This window comes from Mus musculus, chromosome 1, assembly GCF_000001635.26.
Source record: "Mus musculus strain C57BL/6J chromosome 1, GRCm38.p6 C57BL/6J".
Taxonomy (NCBI): Eukaryota; Metazoa; Chordata; class Mammalia; order Rodentia; family Muridae; genus Mus; species Mus musculus.
Window position 1 is genome coordinate 104973105 of NC_000067.6, and position 13247 is coordinate 104986351.

A 13247-nucleotide genomic window follows, 5' to 3' on the forward strand; every position below is an offset into this window, starting at 1 on the left:
AGGAGGGCATAGGGGATTTTTAGAGAGGAAACTAGGAAAGGAGATAGCATTTGAAATGTAAATGAAGAAAACATCTAATAAAAATGTGAGTGTTTTAAAAAAAGACACGATCATAATTTCAAATAATCACTCTGCTTTCCTGGCCTTCTTATCCAGGCTCTGAACTGTCTTCCTTAACTCATTGTCTACTTATTGATATACTCTTGCAAACCACCATCCAAATGAATTCTTTGTGTGGCATTTTAATCATTTCTTTCAATATTGCTGGATTCAGTTATTAGCATGATGTGATCTTTGGTAGAGCATGCTACCTACCTCTTCATAATTGTGTTTCTATTTTGTGATTTGTACATCTGTTAGTATAGTTATCTTTTCCAGTTTATTATTTGGTTTGGAAAGCAGTCTTTTCTTAAGGGCTCAATTCCAATACCACTCAAGAGAGGAAAAACAAGCCACTTTAGTAGTACAAAGACTAAATTAAAGCAGATACAAAAATACTATTAAAAAGGGATGGGGCTGGAGAGATGGCTCAGTGGTTAAGAGACCAACTGCTCTTCCAGATGTCCTGAGATCAATTCTCAGCAACCACATGGTGGCTCACAACTATCTATAATGGAATCTGTTGCCCTCTTCTGGTGTGTCTCAAGACAGCAACAATGTACTCATATAATAAATAAATAAATAAATTTAAAAAAAAAAAAAGAAAAAGAAAGGGTTATAGCCCCTGATAACTCCATCACTGATAACCATAAACAAGTAAGTGGGAGAAATAATGTAGAGTAATCTATGAGCTTAGGAAGTAGATGGTTTAAGGACAGCAAGTTGGTTTGGCCAGTAAATGCATTTACCACAAAAGCAAAGTTTGATTCTGGAATTCACATAAAGATGGAAGGAGAGAACTGAGTTCACAGAACTGTCCTGTGACCTCCACACACAATACCATACATGAAACTATGTGAATTATACGTGCATCATGCATATGCATAAACTCACATCCACATGTGTTTTAATTAATCAGATGCGTGAAAAATAATTTAAAAAGCAATAAAGGGGGATAAGAGGAAAATGAATTAGTAAGATTAAATAAAATAAAAAGGGAAAGAATGTTATAAAGGGAACGAAAGAAAATAAAGCATTTAAAATGATATTGTACAATAAAGAAAAATACAGGGTTAGAGAGTTGGATCGATGGTTAAGAGCACTTCTTGCTCTTGTCAAGAACCCAGGTTCCATTCCCAGGATCCATATGATGGCTCACACCCATCTCTAACTCCAGTCTCAGAGAATCCGACAATCTCTTCTGACCTCCACAGATACCAGACACAAATATGGTGCACTTACATGTAAGCAAAACATTCAAACACATAACAAATCTTAAAAATGAAACATATATAAACAAAACAAGAGCATTACAAGAGAAAAAAATCATAAAAGCTTCTTTTAAAAATAAAAATAACAGACTGGTGAGAGAGCTCAGTAGTTAAAGTGCTCACATGTTTAATGACCAGTGTAAGCTGGAACCGACATGAAGGTCAAAGGACAGGATTAACTCCACACATGGGCAGCAGCAGAGATGCCTACTCATATACATATATGAAAATACCATCATTTAAAATAAATAAATGAATACCAAAAGCATAGCAAAAAGAAGAAAAACCCAATGAGTAGAATGTTGTCCTTCCTGTACGGTCCCTAATGACAAACACCCCCACACAGAAGGCACTTCCTTGTCGCAGCCTGTGCATGGTTACACTCTCAACAGGGAACACATGTCCTATGCGCGTGTTATCATTTCCACATTTTATCCGTTCCTTGACAAAGCAGATCAGCACAGCTGTCTTTCTGCCTTGCTGAGTTCTCACCGTCATTGTTCCGTATGTTCTCTTTAGACAATCCCTCCCAAGTGGGAAGTGTTGCTGTCACAATCAAAGTCCTCGATGTGAATGACAACGCTCCAGAGTTTCCCAGATTCTATGAAGCTTTTATCTGTGAAAATGCCAAAGCCGGACAGGTAAGCTGATCACCTTGGTAGACCCCAGATGTACAAAGGTAACTCTTAATAACTGTCTTAGGGAGAGTTTCTATCACTGTGAAAAGCCACCATGACCAACAGTAATCTAGGAAGGAAAGGCATTATCTCATCCTATACTTTCAGGTAATAGTCCACTACTGGGGGAAATCAAGGCAGTAGATCAAACAATGGGGGATATTGGAGGCAGGTGCTCTTTCAGAGGCCATGGAAGAGAGCTGCTTACTGGCTTGCTCCTCATGACTGACTGGACCACCTTCTCAGGGATGGTACTACCAACAACGTTCTGGTTAGCATATCCATCATTAATCAAGAAAATGTTCTACAGACCTGCCTATAGGCCAATCTTAAGAGAAACATTTTCTCAATTGAGGGTCCTTCTCTCCAAATGGCTTTATTTTATATCAAGTTGGCATAAAATTAATCAACACAATTGCTGAATTCATGATCAACATCATGTCCACACCAGAAAGTATGGATTAGAAAACAGAGTCTCCAATTTCTTTATATCACGTTCTAGTCATTTACTTGTTTTTTTTTTTTAAATATTTTATTAGGTATTTTCCTCATTTACATTTCCAACAACCACTTGGAGTCCAAATTACATTTTGTGGTCTGAATAGTGCTTTAACAGGTTTTGTGACTTGACTCACAGAATAATTCTGGTTATGGAAGTAAAGATCAGTTCTACAAACTTCACAAATATATTTTTAAGATATGTTTCTAAACCTAACCTGGTCTTTTAAATTCCAAATGATTTGACTAAGAAGCATCCAGCATTACACTTCCAGTGGCCAAATATCAGGATATCTGTGAAGCACTGCACACCCCTTCCTGTTCATCCAACACCCTCCTTTCTTCTCCTGCTGTCCTACACTTTCTTCCTCCACCAAGGGTCGTAATGTTCATTTTACATCATATAGTATGGTCCTATAAATTCCAATGGAACAAATGGATGAAGGTCATTTATTTTGAAAATTGGGAGGTTGAGAAGTCCACCTTTAACAAGACTGTGTAGCCCAGGTTCTGACTACAACGCAGCTTTGAGCTCACGTTTACCCCTCTCCTGGAACATCACCCAAAGCCCTCTGCACAAAGCTGTGCCTCTAGAACCAATATTTACTTGAACTTTCAACATCCTTAGCCCAACATTTCTTTGTCTTCTATCCAAAGAAGTGACTTTGTTTCTGGAAAGCCAAGGGCCCTGCAGTGATTCAAATCCAAACTGACCTCAACACTGATTCTTATAATGTGGTGCAATAGTCTGCATCACTCTTAAAAGCTTTTTCCAATTCTCCGATAATTGTATTTCCATATTTATTAAATTTCTAGTTTAAGAAGGCCTAAGATATTATCCACCTAATAACGGTTACAATAAAAGCTTTGTTGAACAAGGCAGGTTCATGGTAATGGCTGTAAAGAACCACATTAACAAGCCTGCGGTTTGGTACATTATGTTACACATGAAGCAAGGTCAGAGAGAAGACACAATACGGAAGGTGCTGTGTTGAGGTGGACAAGCTCTTGTGGGCTTTTAAAGTTCTGACTAGCTGTTCTGAGCTTTTGAAATTATTTTTTTTTTACTCTCATGCTTTTTGATTACTATACATATATTTGTTTTACTATAAAATAAGATTTAATATAAGTATATTTTATGCCATGGCAAAAGAAGCTAAATATAGTCATGAACATAGAGGATGCTAAGTAGTGCAATGAAGGAAGCCCCCTCTTTCCTCAGAGCACAGCACTTTATGTCTTGAAGGTGCTGGGACAGGAACTATATTATGCCAAGAGCATAACATCTAACCACCACTCCTGCTTTTGTAGCCAAGTGTGTCCTCCACTTCCAAGGGCATCACTAAAGGTCCTTTGTGAAAATCTTTGAAATAGATTATCTGTGACTTGGAGTTAGGATACAGTGTCACAAACCTATCTCATTTGTCACTTTCAGCCATGCATAAGACTAACCCTAGCCTAGCCTAGCCTAATCTCATATCTCTCTCTCTCTCTCTCTCTCTCTCTCTCTCTCTCTCTCTCTCTCTCTCTCTCTCTTTCTCTTTCTCTGTCTCTCTCTGTGTGTGTGTGTGTGTGTGTGTGTGTGTATGTTCTCCTCTTCCTCATAGTGGATGAAGGGCACACAACAGTGAAATGTATGACTGATGACTACAGATGGAAGACTGTAGAGTGCTAAGCAAGATATTAGACAAGTGGAGCTAAGGACTCTCAGAAGAAGGAGGTCAATAAAGCCAGCCAGAGTGCTCCCACCATGAACCCCACCACACTGTCTAGCTATCCTTCAAAGTCCCATCTCACCAATATTCACAGTTTGATGATCTTTCTTAAAATTGATCCACTCTATTATCTATTCGAAACACTCCCTAAGAAACATTTCATCTATTTACATTTGGCAATCAAATTAAGAATACAGGATTTATATCTCCATGGAGCTAAGGTGGGTGGTGCCTCAGTTATGAGCAGCACTGATGTGAGTCTGAACCACGTGTGACTCTCTCCATTGCTCCCTGGCCCGTAATTGTGTTACTCCACCATTCGATGCACCTTCAGATTCACCATTCAGCTATTTCAGGAGGCTTACCCTGAGATGGAATTCTGAAATACAATGTTTTGGGGACTTATAAAATGGAAAGGCAGAAGGACTGAACAAAATAAAATCTAGCTGCAATAAAGATACATTAGCATCCTCACAAAGGTCTAGAATAAGTGTGTTCTCAAGTTTAAGGGGGTTGGATGAGGCCTTTATTCTCCCAGCATCTGTTCGTCACTGGTGGCAAGTTGTCCTGAAAGGATGTGGTAACTATGGGTAAGGTGGCTAACACAGTAAGGTTAATCCCTGAAAATCCAGGCCAGTGAAGAGAGGAACAAAGAGTCCTTTGAGCATCTGAACCCTTGCCCCTCCAATCTTCAGCATGCTGTAAAAATCTTAAAAGCCCACCTGGGCCCTCAAGCTGAATTTGATATAGTCATTTCTGTCCTGGAAGGAAAACAGCATTTCCTGCAGAAAGACAGGTTTACAGGATCAGGCCCAAGGTGACTAGGATCATCTGTAGTACAGCATGTTAGAGAATACCAGTGGAAACCAGCTAATGAAAACTCTTTCCATACCCTACCCCACCACAGCCTACCAACTAATGCCCCAACTGTCTAGTTCATCCTGCTTTCTTTAATGCTTTTTCGTAAGTTTCCATAGCCTTCATGAAAGGTTCTTCAAAGGATATTGTGGGAAAGACAGAACTTGGCCAAAGGGTCAAGGGGAAGAATTCTTACTCTTTCTGTCACTAAGCTCCGTTTTTGTCTTGTGGTTTTTCCCAGTTGAGCTACACCCTCATACCTCTGACTACAATCTGCTTCCCAACCTGAAGAGCTTATGCACTCTACCTTTTCTAACTTCCCCCTAACAAAGCATGAATGTTCTGTGGCCCATGCACTTTGAATCCACATTCCATAGCTTAACACTGTTCCGTTTATTTGCTTTCCAGGTAGTAGTTATTCTTAAGAACCATGGTTGTGATTATGCAGGACCTCGTGACATTCCATGCTTCTTTTACTGTCTTCTGTTTACAACATTTTAACTGGCCAAGCTGTGGGAATAATGCAGCTGAAGCACTTAGTCATTGTTTATCATTTACCTATTAACATATTCAGGATCAAGAATATGCTTGGTTAATTCAAAGCTGTGTGATGGCATGGAGGGTTTTCAGGTTGCTTTCAGGACATCTGATTGGGCAAATGACTTATTATTGCACTCCAGGTTTAGGATTTCATTAGACTTGGCTTTTTTTCCTTTGGCTCCAACTCACCCTGAATTCGTTCATGTCCCTCCTTCAGCTGATCCAGACAGTGAGTGCTGTGGATCAAGATGACCCTCACAATGGCCAACATTTCTACTACAGTTTGGCTCCTGAGGCTGCTAACAACCCCAACTTCACTGTCAGGGACAACCAAGGTAATCAGGTGGACATGGCTGTCTATGCTTTTCTACTGCTCAAGACTGACATTTTCAGTTATTACACCATATAAACAGTGTCACATTTCCAGGCTTTTTAATAACAGGGAGGACGTAAATGCTAATTTGTAGTCTACCAGGTTTTGCTGCACAGCATCAAAGACAAAGAGTGCCCTCTGCTGTCTCTACAGCTTTCATTCCTCAGTTAGCTGACTAACATTTATTGATGCTTGGTCTGTGAAAGACACTATTCAAGGTGCAGTGGTAAATTTTCTTCCTTTAGTCCGAATCAGAGCAACTATGTTTACATGTTCTATAAAGACAGAGATGGCCTAAGGGGGAAAAATGTCCTAGAGAAAGAGAACAAACCTGAAGGAACATTTCTAATCAAAGATTTAAAAACCAATAAAAAGAGGGAGAGAGGAGTAAAATGCTCCTGCAGCAAAAGAGGTACAACTAAAGGAAAGGGTAATAGCAGCAGGAACAGCAGCAGCAGGAGCAGCAGCAGCAGGAGGAGGAGCTGCAGCAGCAGCAATAGGAGCAGCAGGAGCAGCAGCAGCAGTAGGAGCTGCAGCAGCAGTAGCAGCAGCAGTAGTCACACCAGTAGCAGCAGCAGCAGCAGCAACAGCAGTAGCAGCAGCAGCAGCAGCAGCAGCGGCAGCAGCAGATCCCCTGAAGCTCAAGTGGGTACTGAGAGCAAAACTTACATTTTTCTGCAAAAGCTCTTAACCCCTGAACCATCTTTCCAGGCCCCACAGGTCTCTTCTTTGATCACTCTCTACCTTATAAACTGAGACAGGACCACTCACCTGAACCCAGAGCTTCTTGATTCAGCTAATCTAGCTAGTCAGCTTGCTCCAGGGATCCTGACTGCACCTCCTGAGCACTGAGGTTAATAGTGGCTCACAGATGCCTCACATCTGTGCAGGTCCTGAAGATCAAATTCTGATCTTCACCCTAAGTAGTAGTTTGCACAGCAACTATCTCCCCTCCCTAACCCGCTCCTGAGAGATTTTTTTTTTTTTGAGCCAAACTTTTGACTGACTCACCTATCTGTTTCATTAGAAAATCCTCCTAAACAGCTCTTTCTCCCTCCTCGGGATTGGCTTTATGGAAGAATCTCCAGGGTAAGGAGAGGTGGACATTACAGTTTTTTCTTCACTTTTACCTAGGTGTCACTCTTTCATATGCACAGAACTGACATCAAAAGCAATGAGCAGCACAAGGCTGCACATTTCTTCAAGGTGACTTCCAGCACCTGCTCACAGAAGCAATATCATATAAAGATGGGCAAAAATACACAGGATTGTAACAAAAAGAGGTGACTCATCTCTGGAAAGGTTTCCCAACACAGAAGCCAGTGCATCTTCAACAGGAACTGTGAACTCATCTCCATATGACAGTTTATCACAAGGGGTGTCTTTTCCTAGCACACCCACTTCCAATATGGTGTGCTTCCAATACCCTTTTAGTAAGGGCTGGGAGAGGACTGTGGATCAAACCCAGGGCCTTGAACATGCTAGGCAAGCCCCCTACCACCAAGCAGTACCCCCACTCCGCCCCTTTCTCTCCTTTATCTTTTTATTTGGCTTTTAGAGAGCAGATCTCACTAAGTAAACTCACCGGATTGTGACCTACAATACAGACACACACAAACACACACACACACCGTGGCCTCAGAGGTCCTGCTGCCTCTGTCTCCCAAGCGCTGGGATTACAAAGGCACACCACGTTCCAGCATACCCAGCTTTTCTTTTTCAATCTCAAAACATGAAATGGATTATATGTATAGAATAAAGTTTCAAAACCATTTTCTCATCTTTTCTTTATTTGACAAATACAGCACACACACATACACACACACACACACACACACACACACACACACACCAGAACTGACACCTTAGAAAAAAGAATTCTCTTTCCAAAATGTTGCTAAAACTCTAATTATCACTTCTAATAAAAACATGATAAATGGCTAGCATAGGCCAGTCCCCGCCATGTAATATAAAATTATGGGTGGAGTTTTGGTTGTGTTATGTTGTTGTTGTTGTTGCTGTTGTTGTTGTTACTGCTGCTGCTGCCATTTCATCTCTATATCAGCTTTTCTTAAAATCCTCATGATCTAGGCTAAGTTAAAGCAAAACAAAAATTAAATACAAGCTTTATTTAGAGAAACTGATTTTAAAAAATAAAATTATAAAGGGTGGTTAACAGTAGTCAGCTGTTAAACAGAGAGGCAGAGCATGGACTGTGTAGTAAATAAATCCTCATACTAATAATATACTGCTTGCTATCATTTTGCACTGAGAAGAAAATAAGAGGAAAGTAAACCCATGTCAAAGCAGGAAATAACTATCACCGTGTGAATACGTGTGGACCACTGTCTTAGGGTTTCTACTGCTGTGGTAAAGCATCCTAACCAAGCAGAACAGCTCTCAGGTCCCTCCATCACTACTTACCAGCTCGCTCACAATGGGTTGATGAGCACACTTTCCTGTAGCACCCAGAACTTACAGCACACAGTGTGCTGACCCCGACAGCATCAGTTATCGACCAAGAGAACTGCTGCACCGCAGGCCAATCTGGTGGGAGCATTTTCTCAATTAAAGTTCCCTCTTCCAAAATGAGTCTGGCTTGGGGGAAGCAGACATAAAACCAGCTAACACAACACTGATGCTAGGAAACTAAATACACAGTTGTATAGTGCCATGAAACGAGTCCGTGCTTTAGCGTCTGAGAAACCTGAGGTCAAATGCCAGCTTTGCTACTGGTTAGCGACTATAAAGAAATTGTAATTAACCCAGGCTTCAATTCTCCTGCTGTAAAGGTGTGGCATCATTCAGTACACAACAGATTACAAAGAAGATTAAATAAGACACAACATGCACAAATTACAAAAATTGGTACTTGAGTTCAACAAACAAACAAACAAACAAAAACCCACCTACCTGGTAGGATTAAACAAAAACAAAAACAAAAACAAAAAAAGCAAAAACAAAAATATCCAGGAGTCAAGTAAGCATAAATTAAGGGACAATGGACTAGAACTGTTTGAGTAGCTTCTGAAAGTTACCCATCTCATTCAGCAATGCCCTCCCCCCCCCCCCCCCCCCCCCGCATGGCTCCTGTGTTCTTTCCATTATGGTTTCAAAGCAAAAGGACAGGGAGAACCAGACTCCAGCTCCTACCTGCTTATTCTTTATCAATTAAGGCAAATTATTATTCCATACCTAACTTAAAAAGAGTCAGAAAGTACAGTTTCTTCAAGAAACTTTATTCAAGAAGGGAAGGAGAACCAGCAATACTGATGAATACAAACTAGCCATGTTTGCTTTACGCTTTTAGAAATTTAGAATAGTGAAATTCTAGTTCGTGTGAAACATGCTCAGAAACTCTTCTGCTAATGGTATTAGTTTCTTGTTGGTTTGGATGTTTTCTATTATTTATGTTTTCCTAGAAGGACCTCACTATGTAGCCCTGGCTGGCCTAGAACTTTCTGTAGTCCTCCTGGCCTCAGCCCCCTGTCTCAGCTTCCGGATTATAGGCATGTACCACCATATCCAGCTTGGTTTTGGTTTTTGAGTTACTTCTTATGTACCCCACCATACCTCTCAAATTGTTCATCTGCTGAAATGATCACAACATTGAAAAAAATCTGCTTTATAACTCAAAGCCATTCCAGGTACCTTAAAGACATGAATTTAAACTTCTTAAATCTAAATATATATGTGTGTGTGTGTGTATATATATATATATATATATGTGTGTGTGTATATATATATATATATGTGTGTGTGTGTGTATATATATATATATATATATGTGTGTGTGTATATATATAAATATATATATATGTGTGTGTGTGTGTATATATATATATATATATATATGTGTGTGTGTGTGTATATATATATATATATATATGTGTGTGTGTATATATATATATAAATATATATGTGTGTGTGTGTGTATATATATATACATACATACATACAGTTTTTTGGCAAATATCAACATCACTACACCTTCCCACACAATGAGTTTTGGGGAACACATCTCACCATTTAGCTAAATAAGGATTACATTCTACTACACAGAAGTATTTAGTCAGCTATAATACGAAGTTCAAATAGCTACAGGAGATGATTTTCCAGTGTTCTCATTATGGAGAAATGAGAGGTGTTTAAGAGAGTGGATAGGCTGGGGCTATGGTTTAGTCAGTAATGCTTACCATGCAAACATGAGGACCTGAGCTCAGATGCCTACCACACTTGTAAAAGCCGGGTGTGACCGTGCATGTCTCTGAGCTTAGCTCTGAGTTTAGGGAAACTGGTGGGTGGGTCTCCAAAACTCACTGACTGATCTGTGTAAACTGGAGGTGAGATGTCCAGGTTCAGTGAAAGACACTGTCTCAAAAAAGAGGAAAAATGAAGAGCAGAGCAAGGAAAACACCCCACATGGACTTCTGGGCTCCACACACATGTGATCATACGTGTGCTCACAAACTTATACACACAAATAAAAACCTCACATACAAAAGGGCAGGGCTTGCCTACATGCCCCAAGTTGATCATTATATAATGAAAAAAAAAAAAAAAAAAAACTGAGACAGCCCCCTATACCTCATAAAGGTTATGAGTACCTCTTAATTAAAATTTTCACTCTTTAAACGGAAAGAAAAATAATAACTTTTACCAAGGCTGAAAAGATGACTCAGCAGTTAAGAGTACTTGCTGCTCTTCCAGGGGAAAGTTTCAATTCCAAGTACCCAGAGGACAGTTCACAGTCATCTGTAAGTCTAGTAGATAAAGATACAACACCCTCGTCTGGCCTCTGCAGGGACCAGGCATACAAGTGGGTATACAAATATGCATGTAGGCAAAACACCATGTGCATAAAATAGAACTTAAAAATTGAAAGAATATAATTCACCAGATTCATATTAACTGTCTAAACTCAGCCCATGGGCCAGGAGAAGTTCCAAGCTGTGTCCTGTAAGCACGGATTCACATAAGCTTCTGCAAATTAGCCGGTTCCGCGGGAACGCGGGAACTTGGTGAAGCCAAGTGAGAGGCACAAAAGAAAATATCAAAAGACAGGAGTTCCAGCCCAAACAGCGAAAATAAACACTCCTGGGCAGCCTCGTGGGCTCCTGGGCTCTCCTTTGCTGGAGGCAGAAAACTGGCACAGGCCTTGAGAAGCTGCTGCGCAGGAGCAAACAGGGGCCACAGATCACCAACCACTGTTCATTTCTGTCAAGTGTTCCCAGGGAACATTTGTTAGATCTGAAGGCTGTCAGTTTGCCCTGGGCACTTTATGTCACAAAGGGTAAGACAGCCTCTCACAAAAGAGCTTCTCTCCTAGGCCTCGGGGTTTTGCCTGAAAGCAAATGAAAAGCTTGATTTTCAAACCTAAGTGCTGAGCCAAACCAATAGACATGGCTGCGGCAGTGCACGCCTTATAACTTTTCTCCTTCTCCTTCCCTGCCCCTGCCTCCCTGCTTCCTTCAATCCAAGAATTTCTCTTTTTCTCATTTTTTTTTTTCATTCCTAAATGCTTTACTCCTTCAGATAATACTGCTCGGATTCTGACCCGGAGGTCCGGCTTCCGACAGCAGGAGCAGAGCGTCTTCTACCTGCCCATCCTCATCGCAGACAGCGGCCAGCCCGTCCTCAGCAGCACCGGCACGCTTACCATTCAAGTGTGCAGCTGCAATGACGATGGCCACGTCATGTCCTGCAGCCCAGAGGCCTATCTGCTCCCAGTCAGCTTGAGTCGGGGTGCCCTCATCGCCATCCTGGCCTGCATCTTTGTCCTCTTAGGTGAGTTAGCGGCTCCTTTTTTTTTTGGCGGGGGGGGGGGGGGGGGAGTCCACAGGCTTTGAGACATGAGCAGTTAACCCCCTATCTCAGCTACTCAGAACTGGCTTCTTCCAAGCTTACTTCAAAAGGTGGTAGAGTGAAGCTTGGAGAAAAGTTCAGAAGATGAAGACAGTCTCTTCCCTCAAGGCATCTTTGGCAAGGTTAAAACACATAGGTTTATCAAGTATCGATTGCAGACCTGAACACCATACTAGGCACTGTGATTAGACGACAGACACACTCTGTCCTCCATAGTTTATTTCAGATGATACAAGTTCACACTGACATGACAAAATTACATGGAAGAGGATATGATCATCACTTCTTTAAATCCATCTCAGGTAAGTAACAGCTAAATCACAGAGGTTCAGCCACAAGCCAAAAGCCAAGCATCAGAGGCAGAGCCAGGACCCGCATGCGGGCACCGGGCACCCTTCCTCGTGCGCACATGCTACACATAGCTGAGTGTTCCTGAAAGGAAAGAGATGCGGGCCTGAGGAGAGGTACTACAGCAATGCAGCAAATCGGACGGTCAGCACGGCCCTCACAGAAAAGTAGAACTCTGAGCTGAGACCTGAAAGAAGCAGCAGTGGGAACCGCAGGGTTCTGAGAATGAGCTGTCTGTGGCCCACAAGTCCTCTCAGGCACTGTGAACATCTAACAAACAGCAGTAAAGGAAAAGAGCCTGGTTGTGTCTGCTGAGGAACAACGTGGGGTGATAACAGACTATGGGGGAGCCTTCCCTCTTCTTTCAGCCCCCAGCTCTCTGGTGCCCACAGGCTTCTAACTAGACACTCAGAAGCAACACCTAAGTCACCTCTGGAAACCCAGAAAACATCTACGTGAGCATCTCACCTCCACGCTGCTACTGAGTTAAACCTGTTCCACATTCATCTTCCTTAGAGAAAAGCAGATGCAAGAGACAACACTATTATTCTATATATGTGAAACCTCACAGCATCTGTGTCGATACACTGCAACTCCAGCATTAACAGGATGAGGCAGGAGGACTACCTCAAGCTTGAGGCCATCCTGGCCTACAGAACAAGTTCTAGACCAGTCTAGAAACCCTTGGCTGCATGATGAGACCACATCTCAATAAATAAATAAATAATAAGAGAGAAGACAAAATTTCAGTAACTTTCTACAGGGAAGAATATAAAGCACTAGGAATTTAAATTATAATCCTCATGCTCCCTTGATCTCTAGTTAACCTAAACACCAAGTGACTGAGCGCCACACCAGATAAAGAAATCCATTGCTGAAAATATCAGCATTGCACTGACTTTCTAAATAGGCATTCGGAATACACTTCTCAAAATACATTTTAAAACATGATGTAAGCTTTCATTGTATTTTGAGTGTTCTGTCTTACGTTACAATTAAGGAA

General features: G+C 41.3%; 1 protein-coding gene across 3 annotated transcripts in view; it reads left to right on the forward strand.

Annotated features, from left to right (window-relative positions):
- The window catches only part of Cdh20 (cadherin 20), a 227142-nt gene that overhangs the window by 204765 nt on the left and 9130 nt on the right, over positions 1-13247 (forward strand). For all 3 annotated transcript variants that reach the window (XM_030253941.1, NM_011800.5, XM_030253939.1), the window contains exons 9-11: positions 1890-2011; positions 5876-5993; positions 11567-11818. In XM_030253941.1, coding sequence (XP_030109801.1) covers positions 1890-2011; positions 5876-5993; positions 11567-11818 — 492 coding nt within the window. The remainder of the gene's footprint in view (positions 1-1889; positions 2012-5875; positions 5994-11566; positions 11819-13247) is intronic.